Source organism: Canis lupus, chromosome 1 (genome assembly GCF_048164855.1).
Source record: "Canis lupus baileyi chromosome 1, mCanLup2.hap1, whole genome shotgun sequence".
NCBI lineage: Eukaryota > Metazoa > Chordata > Mammalia > Carnivora > Canidae > Canis > Canis lupus.
The window spans coordinates 103,821,456-103,844,026 of NC_132838.1; the positions used below are offsets into that span (position 1 = coordinate 103,821,456).

At 42.2% G+C, this 22,571-nt stretch overlaps 2 protein-coding genes across 4 annotated transcripts in view; one reads left to right on the plus strand and one right to left on the minus strand.

The window, feature by feature from the left end:
* LOC140600101 (T-cell-interacting, activating receptor on myeloid cells protein 1-like) overlaps window positions 1-22,571 on the minus strand; it is a 38,871-nt gene that overhangs the window by 13,128 nt on the left and 3,172 nt on the right. The gene's annotated exons all lie outside the window — the stretch shown is intronic.
* Window positions 1,890-19,886, plus strand: VSTM1 (V-set and transmembrane domain containing 1). Of its 3 annotated transcripts, XM_072768047.1 has the most exons (8): window positions 1,890-2,124; window positions 8,192-8,227; window positions 8,355-8,639; window positions 12,738-12,776; window positions 16,411-16,503; window positions 16,868-16,898; window positions 17,044-17,081; window positions 19,404-19,886. In XM_072768047.1, exons 1-8 carry the CDS (start codon window positions 2,091-2,093, stop codon window positions 19,406-19,408), a joined length of 561 nt encoding a protein of 186 aa, XP_072624148.1. In that variant the 5' UTR covers window positions 1,890-2,090; the 3' UTR covers window positions 19,409-19,886. The 3 variants fall into 3 exon arrangements, with proteins under 3 accessions (XP_072624148.1, XP_072624159.1, XP_072624170.1); XM_072768058.1 differs by lacking the exon at window positions 17,044-17,081 and having other exon boundaries at window positions 19,404-19,879; XM_072768069.1 differs by lacking the exons at window positions 12,738-12,776; window positions 17,044-17,081 and having other exon boundaries at window positions 19,404-19,882.

Consider the following 22,571-nt stretch of genomic DNA (forward strand, 5'->3'; position numbering starts at 1 on the left):
CTCAGCTGTGTGTTACCTCTGCTAGGGTATTGTGTATCTGAAGTGCTGGCATCTGTTTTGAGCTGCAGTATACGATTTTTAAACCCTTGTAACATTGTGTATCAGCAGATAACCATGTTTCCTCCCACCTCTCATACCTCCAGACAGGGGATTTAATAGTTCTAGAAAACTGGGCAGCCCAGGTGGCTCAGCGGCTTAGCGTTGCCTTCAGCCCAGGGCCTAATCCTGGAGATCCGGGATTGAGTCCCACGTCAGGCTCCCTGCATGGAACATGCTTCTCCCTCTGCTTGTGTCTCTGCCTCTCTCTCTCTCTCTGTGTCTCTCATGAATAAATAAATAAAATCTTTAAAAAGTAGTTCTAGAAAACTGATGTATAGTTATTATAACATTATGGCATCTGCACATGATTTCAGCAATCTCATGGTTAAAGACTTGTGGTTAAGAGAAAGAAGAATCATAGATTAGTTCTTAGATGGAGACAAAATCTTGCCTGACATGGGTGGATGAAGACACATAGTGAACAGTATTTACTTTTTGCATGTCCAACTATTCATATCTAGTACATCCTAGTATGACTATCTTGACTGGGACATTGGCCAACTATCACTTACTCTCTGGTTAAATGAGACTGACCTAGCTTTCTAGCTACAGGTGTGCTCATGTCTCAGAAAGGCCAATTAGTGCAATCCATCACCTTGGCTACATCAATCAACTTAGGAATGAACATGTAAACCAAGATCAAGCAATGTTGAGTCCGCCTTATGAGTTTGTTGCAAGTGTTAGTGCAAGCACGTTATTTCTGCCTAGAGATGCTGGTGGATATCTTCCCAGCACATGAAAAGAATCAGCCTGAGAGTGAGGTCTACACAATGGAAAGTGGCACTTCGACTTGGAGAAAGACAGATTCCCAGTACCATTATTTTAGTATTTGGATCCCCTCATGCCTTGAACTCATCACAACCCTAGTGTTTTCAGTCATATGAAATAATCATTAATCAACAAGAGTTCTTAAATGACTCAGAGAGCAATGAGTAGCTGGGAAGGAAAGATTGTTGTACTTCTAGAGAGGAATTTGCTCCCTTAATTCATCAATATTTCCTCCTTCATTCCTGGAAAATGGGATTATACTCTTCCTGTTTGGGAAAAAATTTGAATAGAAACTTTCTTGATTACTTGATTACTTTCTCTTCTAAGAGAGATTACAATCAAGATTCCTTAAAAAAAAAAAGATTCCTTGATTACTTTCTCTTCTGTAAAAGAAAGCACAGCAAAAAAAATCTGATGTTGTGTGACCCATTTGTCAAGGTTTACTAAAAGAGAAGCTTACTCAGCCTCAAAGACAGACATCCGTTTCTTTTTTCTTGTTGAGCACCCTGCTCTCAGGAGCAGTGGGTCCTCAGCTTGTACTAGAGACTCCTTTTTTTTTTTTTTAAGATTTTATTTATTTATTCATGAGAAACACAGAGAGGGGAGAGAGAGAGGCAGAGACACAGGCGGAGGGAGAAGCCTGCTTCTATGCGGGGAGCCCGACGTGGGACTCCATCCCAGGTCTCCAGGATCACGCCCTGGGCTGAAGGCAGCGCTAAGCCGCTGAGCCACCTGGGCTGCCCGAGACTCCTATATTTTAGATGCTATCCTGCACTCACCCAGCCATCATATTGCACTGATGTGAATTTTCTGCTTTTGATAATGTACTGTTACCATCAGGGAAAGATGCTTGATGGGTATGTGGCAACTCTGTACTATTCTTTTGCAACTCTAAGACTTTTTCCAAAACAGTTATTATCTTTTTTTTAAAGAAAATGTCTTGGTCAAGACTTCAAATGAGATAGGACAGGTCTCAGGGTGGGTGGAGCTGGAGCCATACACACCGGATTTATGAGGGAGATGTTGTCACTGATGGTTTCCTGACTTGATTGTGAAAAGGAAACTGTACACCAGGCAGTGGAGAACCAAGTGTCAGGGTAAAACCTTTACCCACACATCTTGGAGACAAGGTGGGCAGGAGGGAGCCTCGATGGCCCAGTCCCCCTTCTTCCTTTGAACTATAAAACTGAAGACGGGATTTTGTTCTGGGTGGAAGGGACACTATGCTCACAGAATTCCTGTCCCTGCTTTGCCTTGGTGAGTCTCCAGGACTGGGACAGATGGGTTTGGGTGGGTGAGAAAATTCACGGTGAAGCGGGGGTTGATGTGAAATGATGTCTTCTGTGTACTGGACACATGCTACCTGTCAGAGTTTTGTGGGCTGTGGTATGACATGCCTCTGTTCTGGTGCTCGCACACAGGAGATGGGAAGTGAGGTTCAGAGACGTGGGGTGACACCCTCGTTTACTCAGCTGAGAAATGCAGAGCTCCCATGAGTTCTCCAAACTTTATTTGTCCAAATATCAGTCTTGCCATGAATGTTTGTTGGCATATAGGAGGGCAGGGCACATAGGGTGTGGAGCTGTAGGTTTGGGTACAGACCAAGACTACAGAAAAGGGCTATGTCTGGGGACAATGAATGAAAAGAAAATTTTCTGACCAGCCTTATCCTCAGATTGGTTTTTTCTTTCTTTTTTTTTTAAGATTTTATTTATTCATGAGAGATAGGGAGAGAGAGAGAGAGAGAAAGAGAGAGAGAGGGGGGCAGAGACACAGGCAGAGGGAGAAGCAGGCTCCATGCAGGGAGCCTGATGTGGGACTCGATCCTGGGACTCCAGGATCACGCATTGGGCCGAAGGCAGGCGCTAAACCGCTGAGCCACCCAGGGATCCCCTCAGATTGGTTTTTAACTGTTCTTAACTTGAACATGATGCAATCAAAGGGACCTCAGCCTGTAAATGAAGACCTGGGATTATGACCTTGGCTTGATCTCATAGGAGCCCTAGACTACGAACCAGCAGCTCCACTGACCAAGACTCTGGTTCTTCTTTCGTGAGTTGGGGGTGAGGGGTTGTGTAAAGGCTATCAGGACTTGTCATTTGCCGTAGTTCCTTCCTCCTTCTGCAATACAGCCCTTCTTTTGGGGTAATGCTCCTCCCACACACACATTTGAGCTTTAGGGGTGGCTGTCAGTCACTATGCACCAAACCTCCAGCTCTCCAGCTACAGAGCAGAATAAGCTGGGCAGTCGAGAGACTGACCTCACTCTGCCCGTATTCATTTCCAGGGCTGCTGTGACAAAGTGCCACAAACCAAGTGGCTTAACACAACATAAATCTACTCTCCCACAGTTCTGGAGGCCAGAGATCCAAGATCAAGGTGCTAGCTGAGTAAATTCCTCTTGAATGCTCTGAGGCTCCAAGGGAGAATTCATTCCAAGCTCCCCTCGCTTCTGGGGACAGCTGGCAGGGCTGGGTTCCTTGTTTGCAAACACTTTGCTGCAATCCCTCATGCCTTCACGTGGCCATCTTCCCTCTGTGTCTGTCCCCACGTCTCTCCACTTCTAAATTATTTTTTTTAAGATTTCATTTATTTATTCATGAGAGACACAGAGAGAGAGAGAGGCAGAGACAAAGGCAAAGAGAGAAGCAGGCTCCATGCAGGGAGCCCGATGTGGTACTCGATCCCAGGACTCCAGTATCACGCCCTGGGCCTAAGGCAGGCACTAAACCACTGAGCCACCCAGGGATCCCCGATGTCTCTCCACTTCTAATGGGGATGCCAGCCATACCGAATTATGGGACCAGCCTACTCTGAAATAATACTATTTCCAAATAAGTTCACACATTCACAGGTATTTGGGGTTAGGACTTGAACATATCTTTCTGGGGACACAAATCAACCCATATGATCGCCCTCCCCTCTGGCCATAATCATCATTCCAGGGATGGATCTATGTTGCAAAGCAAGCCAGTCCAGCTCTATCAAGAAATTTCTCTACCAGTATTGGGATACAGATAAATTTTGGTCCTCTATAAGTGTAACCTCCCAGAGATGCCCATCTTTAGCTGCCTACAGCTCTGCTTCCAGGCTCCTGGTCCTGTCCTGACAACATTCAGAGGGAATGACACATGGCAGCTAAGAAAAAAGACCCTAACAGCACTAAATCCCTGGGTCAGGATGCTCTGGAAGCCAGAACCACCATTGCACTTAACGGAGGTTGCTTCCCTAAACTAATACAACTAGTCATTTCCACTTAATCTTATTTTGGGTAGACTTTTAATATTCGAATCTTTATATATCTTTAGTACAGAAGGTAAACATACCTAACTCACATAAGATTTTAAAATTGTATTGAGGTCCAATTCACATAAGAGCAAACACTATAAAGTATACAATCTATTAGCATTTTAAACATTCACGGTGTATAACCACCATAAAACGTTTTCATCACCCATAAAGGAAATGCTGTACCTATGAACCAGTCACTCACCATCCCCTTTCCCACAGATCCTGGCAGCCACCAATCTACTTTCTGTCTCTACATTTAGTTATTCTGGGTATATCATGAAAATGGAATCATGCAACATGTGACCTTTCATATCTGGCTTCTTTTTCTTGGAATGATATTTTTAAGGTCCATCCATGATGTATCACTGCAATGTTTCTTTCTACAACAGAATAGGATAATATTTTGTATAATACAATATAATCTTAACATTTTATGTAAAATTTTTAAGTTCTCCAGATGATGAGCTCAAAAGATCTGTTAAATTATAATATTTTTAAAAGATTTTATTTATTTATTCATGAGAGACAGAGAGAGAGAGGCAGAGACACAGGCAGAGGGAGCACCAGACTTTCTGTGGAGAGCCTGATGCAGGACTTTATCCCAGGACCCCAGGATCACAACCTGAGCAAAAGGCACTCAACCACTGAGCCACCCAGGCGCCCCTTGTTAAATTGTAATTTAACAGTAATCTGGAGGTCCAATTCCGGCACCCAATTCCAATGTGTGAGCGTGGGGCCCTGACACCACCAAGCAATTCTTGAACATCAGTTGGGTGTTCTGTAACTTAACTAATTCTGACACTATTTACCTGGAGTTACCATCAGATCCTATAGGTAAGGGCTCAGTCGCACAAGACTACCCCCACTCCATTTTAGATGCCAATGACAAGTCCGTATTGTCACCTGATCAACTGGCTATATATTAGGAGTTCCCATTACCCCATCTTTGGGTTTGATTAATTTGCTAGAGAGGCTCACAGAACTCACAGAAATATTTAACTTACTAGATCATCAGTATATTCTAAAAGGATATAACTCAGGAACAACCAGATGGAAAAGATGTGGAGGGCTAGGTATGGGGAAAGGGCAGGGAGCTTCCATGTCCTCTCCAGGCACACCACTCTCCCTGTGTCTCCATATGTTCACCAAACTGGAAGCTCTGTGAACCCATCCTTTTGAGCTTTTATAGAAGCTTCATTACATAGGTACCATTGATTATACCATTGGCCATTGGCAATTGATTCCATCTTCAGCCTTTCTCCCCTCTCCAAAAGTCAAGGAGATGGAAATGAAAGTTCCAACCTTGTCACCATATGGTTGGTTCCCCTGGCAACCAGCCTTCATCCTTAAGTGTGGTCCAAATGTCACTTCATTAACATAATGAAAGACTTTTATTGCATTCAATGCCTAGAAAAATTCCAAGAGGGGGGTGCCCGGTTGGGTCACTTAGAAGAGCATGGGACTCTTCATCTCAGGGACATGAGTTCAAGCCCCATGTTGGATGTAGAAACTACTAAAATAAATAAATAAATAGACTTTTAAAACGTGGTTAAGAAAATTCCAAGGGTTTTAGGAGCTGTGTGCCAGGAACCAGGACAAAGATCAAATGTATATTTCTTATCATAAATCACAGTATCACATTCGTTTTTAGGGAGCTGTGGTTTCGAGTGTCCCCACTCCTTCCTATCTCTGTGGAAGGTGCTAGCACCTAATGAGGCTGGACATTGTCCTGCTCTCTGTTTGATGCATGTGAGACTGTTCTGAATGTTAAATGTAGGATATCTGGCAGAGCAGGCAAACATGGTAGCTGTAGGGCAGATGACAGCTGTCTGCCAAGGATCTACTAAATAATATAAACATGTAAGTGGCCAGTGTCTGTAAAGAGTTAACCAAGTGACAGATTCTTGATAATTGGTGGGGGTTTTTTAAAAAGATTTTATTTATTTGAGAGAGAGAGCGGGTGAGAGAGCACAAGCAGGGGGAGCAACAGGCAGAGTGAGAGGGAGAAGCAAGCTCCCTGCTGAGCAGGGAACCCAATGCGGGGCTCAGTCTCAGAACCCTGAGATCATGACCCGAGCCAAAGGCAGACACTTAACTGACTGAGCCACCCAGGTGCCCCAATTGGTGGGTTTTTATTGTACTTCCTGAGAAGTGCTTTTTTCAAGTTATCCTGCCTTCCCCTTAAAGTTTCCTCTGTGCAGCTAGCCCTCCTTGTCTATATCCAATGTGGTCCCTTTTTGGGAAAGAGGAATGAGTTCTAAGGAATCCAATGGACGGCATGGAGATTGTAGTTAATAATTCCATGTTCTCATCACACACACACACACACACACACACACACACACACAGAGGTAACTATGAGCTGATGAGTGTGTTAACTGGCTTAATTGTGGTAATCATTTTCTCTATATATCATATTCTCTATATATCCTGTTGTGTAACTTAAATATATACAGTTTTATTTATCAAAGAAAGAGAACTCCTCCCTCACTTTCACAACCTATTCTCCAGTAGGGTTTCACAATGCAAAATGAACTCAAGGCACCTGTGTGCTTTTTTTTTTTTTAAGGGAATCACTGTGCAGAATATTGGCTAATACCAGAGCTGAGGCAACATGAGTCTAAAAGCAGGTTTGTGAGGAAAGAACTAAAAAAGGACCATGAAGGACACCTAGGTGGTGATCCCAGGGTCCTGGAATCAAGTCCTGCATCAGGCTCCCTGATGCATCAGGAGCCTGCTTCTCCCTCTGCCTATGTCTCTGCTTCTCTGTGTCTCTCATGAACAAATAAATAAAATCTTTTAAAAATTAAAATAAGGGATCCCTGGGTGGCGCAGTGGTTTGGCGCCTGCCTTTGGCCCAGGGCGCGATCCTGGAGACCCGGGATCGAATCCCACATCGGGCTCCCGGTGCATGGAGCCTGCTTCTCCCTCTGCCTGTGTCTCTGCCTCTCTCTCTCTCTCTCTCTCTCTCTGACTATCATAAATAAATAAATAATAAAATAAAATAAAAAATAAAAATTAAAATAAAAAGGGACCATGAGACCTACGACCCCCTGACCACCCAGAGGATGCTTTCCTACTACAAATTCCCACCATTATTACTGCAAACTCAGACTCAGTGCATCATCAGGCCACCATCTCCTTCCTTCTTGGTGAAGTTTGAGGGTCCATGTTGTGAGTTGACTCCTGAGTTTAAAGAAAGGCCAGATATCCTGAGACACTCTGGCATCTAGAGAAATTCTAACATCACCTCTTGACATACCCCAAGACTAGTTTCCCATATTTCCATTCATGAAATGACCTTTCTATTCCAGAATGAAATGCATAGAACAGAACACAGGAGAAGTAGGGTCTAACATTTATATAGATCAAAGCCACATGGAAAGGGCATTTAGGACCATGAATGTCTCAAATTCTTCATGAAAAGAAGAACCTGGGCAGAGAGAGTGGTTTCTCCCCATTTGAATCAGAGAGGAAACCCTCTGCTCACACTCCACAGTAAAATAAATAACCATTGCGTTATCTAAGTGACAAAGGTGAAGAGTTCAGTCATAGAAAGCAGGAGAGGAAAATACAAGTAAATATGTGATGATATTTAGATGGTGAAAGACTGATCGTGAAAGCAACATGATAGATCAGAAAAGGTTGCTGGAATTTTGTATATAAATGAATATACAAAATGAGAAACAATGGGACATAAGTAACAGGTTAAAAAAATCAACCCAAAGAAGTGCCTTCAAGAAATAAGATGGATGGAACACCTACGTGGCTCTGCTGCTAAGTGCCTGCCTTCCACCTGGGGTGTGATCCTGTGGTCCCAGGATCAAGTCCTGCATCGGGCTCCCTGCATGGAGCCTGCTTCCCTCTGTGTCTCTGCCTCTCTCGGTGTGTGTCTTTCATGAATAAATAAATAAAATCTTTAAAAGAAAAAAGAAATAAGATGGATCTTTAACAAATTAGTCATGCACTCTCTGCCTGATATATACTCAAACACGAGTATGTAATTTATGTCTCATAAGGGTTTCTCTTCCAGGGCTTTCCCTGGGCTTTGAAGACGAGAAAAAGAATGGTGAGTTTTCTCGCATAAACTCTATCTGTTCCTGCATCCTATATTTTCTCTTTAATCCTCTGAATTCTAGGAGGGCATTGGTGGATGTCATGATGAAGAGTCAGACTAACTCTGAATTCTTTGCCAGAAATGCTTCCCAAACCCACGCTCAGTGCCTTGCCCAGCAACATGGTTGAACACAGAGGCAACGTGAGCCTCAGGTGCCAGTCTCACTTCCAGAATGTGACATTCATGCTGGGGAAGCTGCAGGACTCTGGGTACAGGCAGGAGCAGAGATCCACAGGACATGAGGCTGAATTCCTCCTCACTCACCTGGAGCCGAAGGATGCTGGGATGTACTTTTGTGCCTACAAGACAATGGTCTCCCAGGAGTGGTCAGAAGAGAGTGAACACCTGTGGCTGCAGGTCAAAGGTGAGAAAGGCAGCTTCAGGTTTATTCTTGAGGCATATAGTCCTTTTCTTGTGATGGAGCCTGGTTGGTGAAAGAAGAATCCAGGAAACAAAAAGACAGGAGTGACCACTTGGGTGTAAAGTATGGGAGAAATGGGAAGTGAGTGTGGGGACAGGCTCTCATCAAAGATTATGAGTATGTATCAATGAGGTGGATGTGGGAGAGTGTTTTAGAATATAGATGCCAATAGAAAATTTGAGGTACAGTATGGTCAAAGATGAAGAGATGACTGTCTTTTTTTTTTTTTTTTTTAAGAGATGACTGTCATTGAAAAAAACATAGTTTGTTAGACTTCCCAAGAAGAGGGGTATGCCATGCCATACAGGGCCATATAGAGAAGTATCAGGGTCAGTGAGGAAGCAGAGGGAGGGATAAGACTAGGCAAGAGCCTTTACTGTGGTTTCTGTAAGAAGGAACAGGCTTAGGATTAACTATGGGGTATAGATGCTGTCCCTGACTGTCTGGTATCTGGCCCTGAAGTGATTAGGGCAGGGGAACCCTGGCCCAGAGTGTGAGAGCCATAGAGGAGGTGGTTGGAAGTATGAGCTCTGGATTGGTTGTTTTGCACTTAAGAAGGGTGCTTGCATCTGGCTCCTTGCATGGGTGGGGGGTTGGTTGGGAAGCTCACTTCTCCCTCTGCTTGTCTCTGCCTCTCTCTGTGTGTCTCTCATGAATAAATAAATAAAATCTTTGGGAAAAAAAAACCTTAAAAAAAAAGAAGGGTGCTTGAGGGAAAGTTGTCTCCTTTCTCTAGGAAGTGGATACCTTGAGAGGGGATATCTCTAGGGTCAGCAAGGTCCCAAGATATCAAAGTGTTGAATACAGAAAATAAAAGATGTGGTTAATATAGAGATGGGTAAGAATGACCCCAGGTGCATTGGAAATGTGGATGCCTTGGTACTTCTCTTCACCCCTGTTGCTTTGTCCTCTTCAGAATCCCTCCTAAAACCTTCCCTCTTACTCAATATAGACCCCGAGATGACTCCAGGTCACAGTATGAGACTCTGATGTCTGATTCCATACAATAGACACAAATGTATTGCTCTTGCTCTGCTGAAAACAGGGATTCCAGAACCACTACAATTTGAGAAAATAAGAAAAATCCATAAGACATCCCTCATTTTTGCCTTCCCCACTTCAACAACAGAAATTTGACATACACCCACAAACAAAAGTGCCTTTGTAAAAGTTGTGGGATCTGGCACCCTACAGCAAGAGACCTGAGAGGAGTCTCACTCGCCTGTGCATTGAGTAATAGGCAGACAGATCTCAGTGCCAGCTGTGGAACCTGCAGGAGACTGTAAATTAGTTCTAGGCCCTGTTGGCTGTGGTCTGGAAGCACCTGGAGACTTGGGCAATCACCAATGACAAGAAAATCTGTGTGGAAGTCTATAAACCAAGACTGAATCATGAAGAAATAGAAAATCTGAACAGATCAATAACAGATAAGGAGATTGCCTCAATAATAAAAAATCTCCTATTGAAGAAAAGCCCAGGAACAAATGGCTTCACTGGAGATTTTCACCAGATATTTAAAGAATAATGCCAATCCTTCTCAAACCCTCACAAAAAATTGAAGACCTGAGGGTGCCTGGCTGGCTCAGTTGGTAGATCATGTGACTTTTGATCTCAGGGTCACAGGTTCAAGCCCCACGATGGGCATGAAGCTTACTTAAAAAAAATTGAAGACTAGGGAACACTCCTACACTCGTCTCATAGGCCAGCATTACCCTGATACCAAAGCCAGATAGCGACACTAAGAGAAATCTACAAAGCAATATCCTTGTAAACACAGATGCAAAAATTCTCAACAAAATGTTAGCAACCAAATCCAACAGCACATTAAGAAGATCATATGCTATGGATAAGTGGGATTTATCCCTGGGGTGCAAAGATGGCTCAACATACACAATCAATAAATATGATAAACCACGCTAATGAAAGAAAGACAAAAATCATATGATCATCTCAATAGATGCAGAAAAAGCATTTGACAAAATACAATGCCCTTTCAAGATTAAAAACTCTCCACAAATAAGCTATGGAAGGAATTCATCAACATAACAGAGGACGTACACAACAAGCCCACAGCTAGCACCATACTCAAAGATGAAAGGTCAGGGGCACCTGGGTGGCTTAGTTAAGTGTCTGCCTTCAGCTCAGGTCATGATTCCAGAGTCCTGGGATCAAGCCTCTCAAGGGGCTCCCTGCTCAGCAGAGAGTCGTCTACTCCCTCCCTCTCTCTCTCTCTCTCTCTGCCCTTCCCCCGCTCATTCTCTCTCTCTCTCTCTCTCTCTCTCTCTCTATATATATATATATATATATATATATATATATATATCATTCTCTCTCTAAAAAAAAAAAGAAAGAAAGAAAGAAAGGTGAAAAGTCAAATGCTTTCCTCTGAGATCAGAAACAAGACAAGGAGATCCACTCTCACCACTCCTATTCAACATAGTACTACTGTCTTTATTTACAGATAATCTTATATATGGAAAATCCTAAAGACTCAACCAAAAAACTGATAGATCCTGAATAGCCAAAGCAATACTGAGAAAGAAGAACAAAGCTGGGGGTGTCACAAATTCTGATTTCAAACTATACTACAAAGCTATAGTAATCCAAATAGCATGGTACTGGCATAAAAATAAACACATAATCAATAGAACAGAATCAAGAGCCCAGAATTAAACCCTCACATACATGATCAACTGTTTGGCAGGAAAGCCAAAAATATTCAATGGGAGAGAACAATCTCTTCAATAAATGATTTTGGAAAATTTGGATAACCACATGCAGAAGAATGAAATTGGATCCCTTTCTCACACCATTCACAAAAATTAACTCAAAATACATTAAAGACTTAAATGTAGGACCCCAAGCCATAAGACTCCTGGAAGAAAAGAGGTGAAAACCTCCTTTGCATGATCTTGGCAATGACTTTTTTTTTTTGAGATGACACGTAAAGCACAAGAAGAAAATGCAAAAATAAATAAGTGGGATTGCATCAAGCTAAAAACTTCTGCACAGCAAAAGAAACAGTAAGATAAGAAGACAACCTACCAAATGGGAGAAAATACTTGCAAAATGGTGGAACAGGAAGATTGACAAGGAATAGGAATGGGAGGGGGGAAATTAGCTGGGTCATTTATAAATATTTTTATTATTAAAAATAATGTCAAGGGGATCCCTGGGTGACACAGCGGTTTAGTGCCTGCCTTTGGCCCAGGGCGTGATCCTGGAGACCCGGGATCGAATCCTACGTCGGGCTCCCAGTGCATGGAGCCTGCTTCTCCCTCTGCCTGTGTCTCTGCCTCTCTCTCTCTCTCTCTCTCTCTCATTCTCTCTCTCTCTCTCTCTCTCTCTCTGTGACTATCATAAATAAATTTTAAAAAATTAAATTTAATTTTAAAAAAATGTCAAACCCCAGAGGTATTAAAAGAGTCATGTGGGAAAAAAAAAAAAAAAAAAAAAAAAAAAAAAAGAGTCATGTGGGGGCACCTGGCTGGCTCAGTCAGGTGAGCATTTGACCTCTTGATCAGGTCATGATCTCGAGGTCGTGGGATCCCTGGGTGGCTCAGTGGTTTGGCGCCTGCCTTTGGCCCAGGGCGCGATCCTGGGGTCCCAGGATCGAGTCCCACGTTGGGCTCCCTGGCATGGAGCCTGCTTCTCCCTCCTCCTGTGTCTCTGCCTCTCTCTCTCTATATATATATATGTCTATAATAAATAAATAAATAAATCTTAAAAAAATGATCTTGAGGTCGTGAGATCAAGCCTGGTGTCAGGCTCTCTGCTCAGCACGGAGTCTGCTTGAAATTCTCTCCCTCTGCCTCTCCCCCCCTCAAATAAATAAATAAACAAACAAATAAAATCTTTTTTAAAAAGCTATCTAATATTCTGGCCCTGATTTGGGGACCCAGTGAACATCCCAAGAGTAGAAAAGACATTCTCCAGTTCCCAAAGAGGGGCTAAAGTCCATAAGAAGAACATGAGGACCTAAGTGTCCAAGGTTCTCCACTCAATCATTGTGATTATTTTTTCTTGCATCCTGTTTCCTAGATAACGATGATGGACGTGGAGCTCCTGCAGCAAAAAAATGTAAGATAATTTGAGTGATGTTTTTCCAAATTATATTTACCTCATGCAGCAGGCAGTCCCCTGTGATTAAAAGGCACAGAAGGAATCTTGATGCCTGTTTTTTCAATGTGATTGGGAGAATGACTGCCTTTCTGGCAGATGACCGCTAAGCTCCTCCTGGGTTCAGGAAAAGCTGATGAGTAAAACAGCTACAGATGCGTCATTTATCATTTTACATAATGAAAAACGATGGTGGAGTTTTGTGAAGAATGGGGATGAGATTGTGTTGTCTGGTTTGGGCAGACCCCATGGAGGACCCATGGAGCCCAGGTGCTTTGGGAATGTGTCTGACCAAGAATGTGCTAAAACTTTAAAGTTCTAAAAAACTGGTGAATATTAAGTTATTTTCTCTGGTGTTGCTTTTCAATGAGGAATTGACTAAGATTCTATCCTGGGAGATGCTTGTAAAATTTAGAGCTTTTGGCATCTTTGGATGAAAATGGGAGCTCATCCAGATTTTAATGGCCAAATATATAACATAAGTTGGCATCTAGTTGCTTACTCATCCTTAATTTCTGCAACTCATAACCTCCCTGTAATCCACTCCAAAGAGCCAAAATTGTTCAAGGCTGTCATAACCAGTTTTTTTCAAAGGTATCTCCCAAAATGTCCTTGCAAAATAAGTAATAGCCTTTGAAAATGTTTTTATTCAGTATTAGCAGACTTGGGAAATGATTTCTACTTCACCTTTATGAACATAATTCACACCAGGAATGTTTTCTTGGAGAGACCTGAAATCTGACAGAGTCAAGGAGCATGGACGTATCTGAAATAAGGCAGGAAGTCTAGTGCTGTGTGAGACAGGGAAGAGGAAGAAGTGCATTCATGTTTTTAGCTCTTGCATTATTTATTTTCTTTCTTTTTTATTGACTCATAATTCACATTCCATAAATTTACCCTTTTAAATAAGTGTACAATTCAGTGGCATTTAGTATATAACAAGTTTATGCAACTGTCACCACTATGTAATTCCAGAACACTTTTATCACCCCCAAATGAAATCTCCTACCCTGTAAGTAGTTTCTCCCCATTCCCATACCCATGACAACATCTAGAGTGTTCATACCTTTCAGGTAGGGCAAGTAATAGTGCTCTGAGCATCAGTGTGCAAGTACCTGTTTGAGTCCCTGCTTCCAGTTTTCTTGGATATCTACCTAGAAGTAGAATTGCTGAGACATATGGTAACTCTATGTTTAACTTTTTGAGAAACTGCCAAATTGTTTTTCCAATGTGGCCCCAACATTTTACATTCCCACCAGTAATACATGAGGGTTCCAATATCTCCACGTCCTTGCCAACACTTATTTCCCTTTTATTTTATTATAGACATCCTAGTGGGTGTGTATATAATTTCTGAAGATGTACTTTCTGAGTTCAAATTTATACTGCAGCAATTCTGAACGGAATAAAGTCTTTCAGCCCAGATATGATGTCCCAGGCCCATATCCGGATGTCTCCATGCACACAAGGCCAGGCCTCCTCTCTGGTGACGGTGACTTCATTTACACCCCGTGTCAAGCTGTGTCCCACTGCTCAGCCTGATTCCTTTACATCAACACCTGAGACTTTGTAATTTACTCTGGCAGTTTGTAAAGAGTGATATGAAATTTGGCCAGGAAATGTGGACATCTCAGGGTGAACTCAGATCAGCAGGTTATGGGGCCGTATGAAAGCGGAAAAGTCTTGTAATAGTCTACTTCTCATTTCTAGTGAGTGAGTCACTGTGGAAGAAGCCAGAGGCTGATGTTTCTCTGCTTCCCATTGAGGGTCCTACTAGTCTGGGAACAGCTGCTTCCATCCTGTTTCCTTATGTCCCTGGAGATGTGCAGAGAGTTTGCTGCTTTTGAGGGTCTCCTGGATTCAGTGCCACCAGAAGACTCAAATAAGTATTAATGTGAATGTAACATTGTAGGGGGTACAGGGGAAAGAGGGCTGAGAAGTAAAGGACTGAGCAATCATCCCTCCACCGCATCTTTTGCATGGAGCTGGGAAAGTGGAGGAGACATAGAAGGTCACACACCCTGGCAACTGGTGACCAACAGAACTAGGGCATTCATGCTTCCACAAATGGCAGTCATGGTAAAGAGATGTCCCTGGAATACATAGATCCCGAGGCATTTTGGGTCCTTCCTGGCAGTCCCCCACAAAGAGAAGCAAGTGTCCGCATTGGAAGGTGAAATAAACCATGATCCAGAGCGCATTAAAATGGCAAAGGGATCTGGGCAAGCAGTGTGGAGCACTGGCATCGTCTGTTACAGAGGGAGACAGGTGTGGGTGGGATATCGGGAGAGAGAATAATCGTTATCACCGCAATCTCATTATCCTACATCATGAGTCAGATCCAGGCTCTGTGCTTTGAAGCCAGTGCCTTCCATCATTACCCAGCTCTTCAAGTTAGGGATTCTCATCCCGCCCCTGTCCTTTGTACCCCACCTTCTGGAGGTAGAGTTGACAAAAGCATACAATGTGGTGGTTTGATGCACGTGTACACCGTAGAAGGACCAAGTTAATGAATACATCCTCCCTTTGCATATTTGCCTTTGGTTTTTGTGTGAGAATGCTTAAGATCTACTCATAGCAAATTTCAGTGTTGTCAACTATTGTCACTATGCCATCCATCAGGTCTCCAGAATTCATCGGTTCACTAGAAGCCAGTAGCCTTTTACCAGCTTCTCCCGACCTCCCCTGTCCTTGGCCCCTGGCCACCACCACTCTACTCTCTGCTTCTATAAGTTCAGTTTTTAATTTTGTTTTGTTTCACATTCCATGTATAAGTGAAATCTAATCATGTAGTATTTGTCTTTGTCTGGCTCGTCTCACTTAACATAATGCCCTCCGTGTTCATCTGTGTTGTCGCAGATGGCAATGTTTTCTACTTTTTTATGGCTGAATAATATCTGAGTATACATGCCATTCAAATGACTCTTGAACTGGGAGAGAGTTTGAATTTTCATTCATCTGAGATGGGACTTACTGCTTCCTCTGCAGCATCAGTTATTCAGGTAAATGTGCATCTCCCAGACTATGAGCTCAGTTCTCTGGTGTTTCCATACCCAGAGGCCAGCGCAAAGCTAGCCTGACCTGTGGCTGGAGGTCCTAAAATGTTACACTTACCAGGACACAAAGCCCATCCCAGCTGTGTAACTCCAGGCCATCCCCTTAACTTCTGGATACTTCATTCATGGTGGAATGAAATGGAACAGTAAAGCTATCTCATGGGCCTCTGGCAGGATGAGAAGAACATGTGTGAAGCGCCTAGCACAGGGCAGCTCACAATAAATAATAGGAATTATTACTATGGCTAAAACACTTATTGGGGATTTCCCTTGTGTGAGGCCCTCTCTGCCAGGACCCACCCAGTTAACCCCAGCTCCATCCAGTCCAGCAGCTACTGTTTTTGTCCTCACTTTGAACAGGGAAACAAAAGGTCAGGGAGGTGAAGGAAATTCCCGCAGTAATTGGAAGTTACAGCTCAGAAGTGGCAGCTGCAAAGTTTTGGAAACCAGGTTATCTGGTTCTTGGCACCTGTCTGCTAAGCTTGATCAGGGTGTCTCAGGAACCAAACTGATTCTACTACCTGTTCCTCTCCCACTAGCCACCAGATTCATCTTTGCTGCTACGTTCACCTGCCTTTCCATTTTGCTCCTCTTCCTCTCCATCTTCTTCATCAACATATGCACCCAGCATGGTGAGTTTGGGGAAGGACTGGTTTGTTTAATAAGTTGGCTCCATGTCCAGCATGGACCTCAGCATGGAGCCCAAGGTGGAGCTCAATGCAGGGCTTGAACTCACCACCCTGAGATCAAGACCTGAGCTGAGATCAACTGTCAGAAGCTTAACCAACTGAGCCACCCAGGCACCCTAGGAAAGCACAGTTTTTAAACGCTGGGGAAGGGGGATGAAATGAAAGATTTTTCTTATTAGATAAATTTCTCCCTGAGGGCACATGATGAGATGAGCACTGGGTATTATACTTTATGTCAGGAAATTGAATTTAAATTAAAAAAAATTTTTTTAAATATAAATTCCTCCCTTTTTGTTTTGTTTTGTAGGTTCATCATCACATGAAGAAGCCACCAAAAGGTAGATATACTTGATGTATCTCGTGCCTCTCCCTTCCTCAGAGACCCTGATTGCACATCTATGATTCCCATGCCTCTAGTCTCCAAAGCCCTGCCATCCTCCCCAGTCTTTAGATCCCATGCTTTAATGTGTTTCTGTCTCTTAGAACCAGACATTCCAAATTTCCCAAGGAGGAGGCTGCAGGTGAGTGGTAAGGGAAGAAACCACAGGGGAACAACGGGATAGAAAGAATAAGTCTCACTCCTGCAATCTGAGAGCTGATTTTTCCCCCTTTTACTCACATGCAGATTTATCCAACCTGGAAAGGATACGTGTCTCATGAGTTCTCCCCACAAGGTCACTTATCACCATATGCTGACCTTGTTTGCCTCCCAGTTCAGCCCATACTCTAGTTACAAGTATATCCCCAGCTCATACAACTGACAGGAGGCCAATAACATTGTGTCTAAAAACATGTGCTTTGGGATCCTTGAGTGGCTCAGCGGTTTAGCACCTGCCTTAGGCCCAGGGCGTGATCCTGGAGTTCCGGGATCGAGTCCCGCATCGGGCTCCCTGCATGGACCCTGCTTCCCCCTCTGCCTGTGTCTCTGCCTCTCTCTCTTTCTCTCTGTGTCTCTCATGAATAAATAAAATCTTAATAAAAAAAAAAAAGCATGTGCTTTGACCAAATTCATAAAAACAGAGTAGAATAGTGGTTTCCAGCGAGTGGGAGAACTGGGGAGATGTTGGTCAAAGGGTATAGACTTGCAACCAGTAGATAATTAAGGCCTGGAGATGTAATGCACAGCATCGCGATTATAGTTCACAATTGCCATACGATAAACTTCAGAGTTGCTTAGAGACTGGATCTTAATTGTTCTGACTGCAAAAAAGAGATAATTATGTGGTGGGTTAGAGGTGTTAGCTAACACTATTGTGGTAATCATGTTGCAACATATAAATGTATCAAGTCAATATGTGGCACACCTTAAACTCATACAATGTTATATGTTAATATATCTCAATAAATCAACAAAGAAACATGTGCTTTGAATTCCAGAGTAACTGGGTTCCAACTCCCCATGGCTGCTATTTATGGCCAGTATGATCTGAGACAACTCACAAAACCCCTGTGATTTGGACTCTTCATTCCTTCCCATATCTAATGGGGATCAAAATCCCCCATGAAAAGGCCTGTGTGAATCCAGTGATGGGCTAAACATAAAGGGTTTGCTGGAATTTCTGGCAAATTTTAAATGTTGGATGGATGGCATGAAAGCAACAATTAATAAATGTTAATCAATGTACATTAATCATTTTTTTCTATTTAAAATACTGCTTACTTGTGAGTCAACATTAATTAGCATTACCTCTAAGAGCAATTACCAGGTGACATTTATACATTTTTCCATAGGACACAAAGGTTCATTGGCTTATTCTTTATGCCAAAGCAAGCAAAAAGTGGCATTAGCAAAAGATGATAATTATTCACTGTCATATTTAAAAAATATTTATGCACATGGCATTCACTTAGATACATATATCTTTTAAAGGTATGGAAATATATAGTTCACAGGTTCACAAATGAACCATCAACGAACAAATCTGGTCTATTTTAAATGTTGGATAAATGACATGGATTAGCAAATTATTAATAATAATAATATAATAACATGATATTATGATGTGGTATCTCCATACAATGAATTCTATGCAGCAATAAAAAAAGGAAGAAACTAAAAAAAAAAAAAAAAAAAAAAAAAAGGAAGAAACTAAAAAAAAAAAAAAAAGGGAAGAAACTAGTGGTAGATACATGTGGTGAATGGATGCACTGCAAAAACATTTTGTTAAGTGAAAAAAAAGCCAGATACAGAAGACTGCCTATGGTACTGCTCCGTTTATGTGAAATTTCCAGAAAAAGCAAATCAATAGCCACCTATGGCTGGAGTGGGGAGAGCAGTTATCACTGCACTCAGGCACAAGGGAACTTTTTAGTGATGAATGTTCTAAAATTTATTGTGGCAAGGGCTACATCATTCTACAAATTCACTAAATATCATCAAATTGCATACCTATATTAGGGGAATTTCATGATATGTAAGTTATATCTCAATAAAATTGTTTTTAAAATAGCATAATATTACATAAATAATAGAATTCTTACAGGATGGTAGTTCTCATTCTCAAACATGTGCAATGATTGTTATTAATACCAGTCATAGTTATTAGTATGTATTATTAAAACTAGAGCCAAAACCCTCATCCTCCTGAGACACAGCCATTCGTATTATGGCATGTCCAGTAGGCCTTCCCACAATGATGGACGTGTCCTACGGCTATGCTGTCTGATACAACAGCCCCTGGCTACACGTGACTATTGCACACACTAACTGTACCTGCTGTGACTGAGGACCTGAGCTTTAAATTAAATGTAATTTTAATTTGCTTACATGTAAATAGCCATATGTGGGTTGTAGGTACCATATTGGACAGCTAAGCTCTAAATCCTGTCTCTCTTTCTCAAAGACTGAAAGACCCCCCAGGGAGTGAGCCATGCTGATCTAAACCCCAAGGCACCACCTAAGGCAGCTTCTGTGCCCCACCGAGGAGTCCCCAGGATCTTGTGAATGTGCAGTGCGGCAGGTGAAGGAAGAACAGCCGGACCCCTGGAGAAGGAGAACATGGGTTAACATGCTGGGGATGACTGGACACATGGCAACCAGGTCACTGTGTCCTTAGCTCATAATCCATAGTAATAAAATTAAGTTTATGCATGAATCAGGCATGCCAAGGGGCTGAGGGAAAGGAGAACAACTATGGAGTTTCTTTTTGGTATGATGGAAATGTGGAATTAGAAACTGGTGATGACTTAACTCTGGGAAATGAACAAGCAGTAGTGGAATGGGACGTGGGCAGGGGTTGGGGTGACTGGGTGATGGGTACTGAGGGGGGCACTTGATGGGATGAGCACTGGGTGTTATGCTATATGTTGGCAAACTGAACTCCAATAAAAAGAAAAAAAGAAGAAACTGGTGATGATTGCATAACGTTGTGAATATACTTTTAAAAAAATACTGAGGGGTGCCTAGATGGCTCAGTCAGTTAAGCATCTGCCTTCAGTTCAGGTCATGATCTCAGGGTCCTGGGATCGAGCCCCAAATTGGGCTCCCTGCTCAGCGAGGAGCCTTCTTCTCCTCTCTCTGCCTCTCCCCTTGTTCATGCTTTCTCTCTCTCAAATAAATAAATAAAAATCTTTTTTAAAAAATAAAAATAACCCACTGAATTGTACACTTTAGAAGCATAGATTTTGGGACGCCTGGGTGGCTCAGCAATTGGGCGCCTGCCTTTGGCTCAGGGCCTGATCCTGGAGTGCTGGGATCGAGTCCCACAGCAGGCTCCCTGCAGTGAGCCTGCTTCTCCCTCTGCCTATGTCTCTGCCTCTCTCTCTGTGTCTCTCATGAATAAATAAATAAAATCTTAAAAAAAAAAAAAAAAAAAAAGAAGCAGGGCAGATCCAGTGACCCAGCAGTTTAGTGCTGCCTTTGGCCCAGGATATGATCCTGGAGACTCAGGATCGAGTCCCACATCAGGCTCCCCGCATGGAGCCTGCTTCTCCCTCTGCCTGTGTCTCTGCCTCTCTCTCTGTGTGTCTCTCATGAGTAAATAAATAAAATCTTTTAAAAATATAAAAAGTAAAAAAACAAAAAAATAAAAAAGAAGCATAGATTTTATGAATATGAGTTATAGCTCAATAAAACAAAAATTTTAAAAGAACTTGGTTGTATGCACAAACCATAGCTTCTCTTTCTTCTTTCCTAATGGCTAGGTGTTTGGGCTGTTTTCATGGCTCTGCTATCAGCAAAATACCACAACAGACATCTTACACCTGCTTTCCTGTTGATAAGTGTGATCTATTGGTGGCATAGTAAGAAGTAAAAATCTGTCTTCTGTGATGTCCACACTTTTAATACCACTAGGAGAGCCAAATTAAAAACTAAGGTAGTTTTACCTATTTATACTTCCACCAGGGATGTATAAGTTCCCAGTTCCCCACGTCCTTGCCAATTCAGAAATATATTAAACTTGATAACTTTTGCTGATTAAAATAGATGAACTCATAACCCACTTTAAGGTGCCTATATAAAGATATCTCATTGCTGCTTTAATTTGCATTTTCTGATTATGAGTGAGGCATATTATATTGGCCATTTGGAGTTTCTTTTCTGTAAATTGATGATTTCTTTTTTTTTTAAATTGATGATTTCTATCCATTGTTCACTTTTCTGCTGAACTGTTGGCCTTTTCCTTTCTAATTTTTATACAAATAGCAGGTGCACCTTTCCTTCATAATCTGTACACTGCAAACATCTCTTAAAAGCCTATGACATGTTTTCATTCCTTCTGTATCTCTTAATGCTAGCTAGCTACTCAAAGTAATTCATCTTTTAATTTATATGTTGAGGGACTTCTCCACGTCTTGACTAGCTTTATATATGAATATACTCTCCTATATGTTCTAAATTAAAAATTGTTTTAATTTTGTTTTTCATATTTAATGCATCTGATATTAATTTTTGTCTAAGGTGTGAGGTAAGGATCTAATTTTTCCACTTGGATAACCAATTACTCTAGTACCCTTTATTGAAAGACCCATTCATATTCACTCAAAATGTGTCTTCAATGGGGCAGCCCGGGTGGCTCAACAGTTTAGCGCCACCTTCGGCCCAGGGTGTGATCCCGGAGACAGGGATCGAGTCCCACATGGGGTTACCTGCGTGGGGTCTGCTTTTCCCTCTGCCTGTGTCTCTGCCTCTCTCTCTCTCTGTGTCTCTCATGAATAAATAAATAAATAATCTTTTTTAAAAATGTTTCTTCAGTATGATGAAACAGGCTCACTTCTATTTCATCTACACTGCCTTCCATTATTAATTAGCATAGTTCAAACTCTTGGTTGGAAACAACAAAAGGAGAAATCTAATTTGAAAACACTCAAAAACAAACAAACAAACAAAAAAGAAAACACTCAAAAACAATAAAGAAAAAGGTGGGATGCCTGGCTGGCTTAGCTGATAGAACATGTGACTCTCATTCCTGGGGTCATGAGTTCAAGCTCTACCTTGGTTGTAGAGATTACTTTTTTTTTTTTTTAAGATTTATTTATGGGATCCCTGGGTGGCGCAGCGGTTTGGTGCCTGCCTTTGGCCCAGGGCGCGATCCTGGAGACCCGGGATCGAATCCCACGTCGGGCTCCTGGTGCATGGAGCCTGCTTCTCCCTCTGCCTGTGTCTCTGCCTCTCTCTCTCTCACTGTGTGCCTATCATAAATAAATAAAAATTAAAAAAAAAAGATTTATTTATTTATTTGAGAGAGAGAGCAAGCACACACATGCATGTGGGTGGGGAGGGGCAGATGGAGAGGGAAAGAGAGAGAATCTCAAGTAGACTCCCTAAGGAGCATAGAGTCTCAATCTCATGACTCTAAGATCACAACCTGAGCCGAAACTAAGAGTCAGATGCTTAACCAACTGAGATACCCAGGGGCCCCTATAGATTACATTTTTTTAAAGATTTATTTATTTTTTAAAAAGATTTTATTTATTCATGAGAAACACAGAGAGAGAGGCAGAGACATAGGCAGAGGGAGAAGCAGGCTCCCTGAGGGGAGACTGATGTGGGATTCCAACCGAGGACCCCA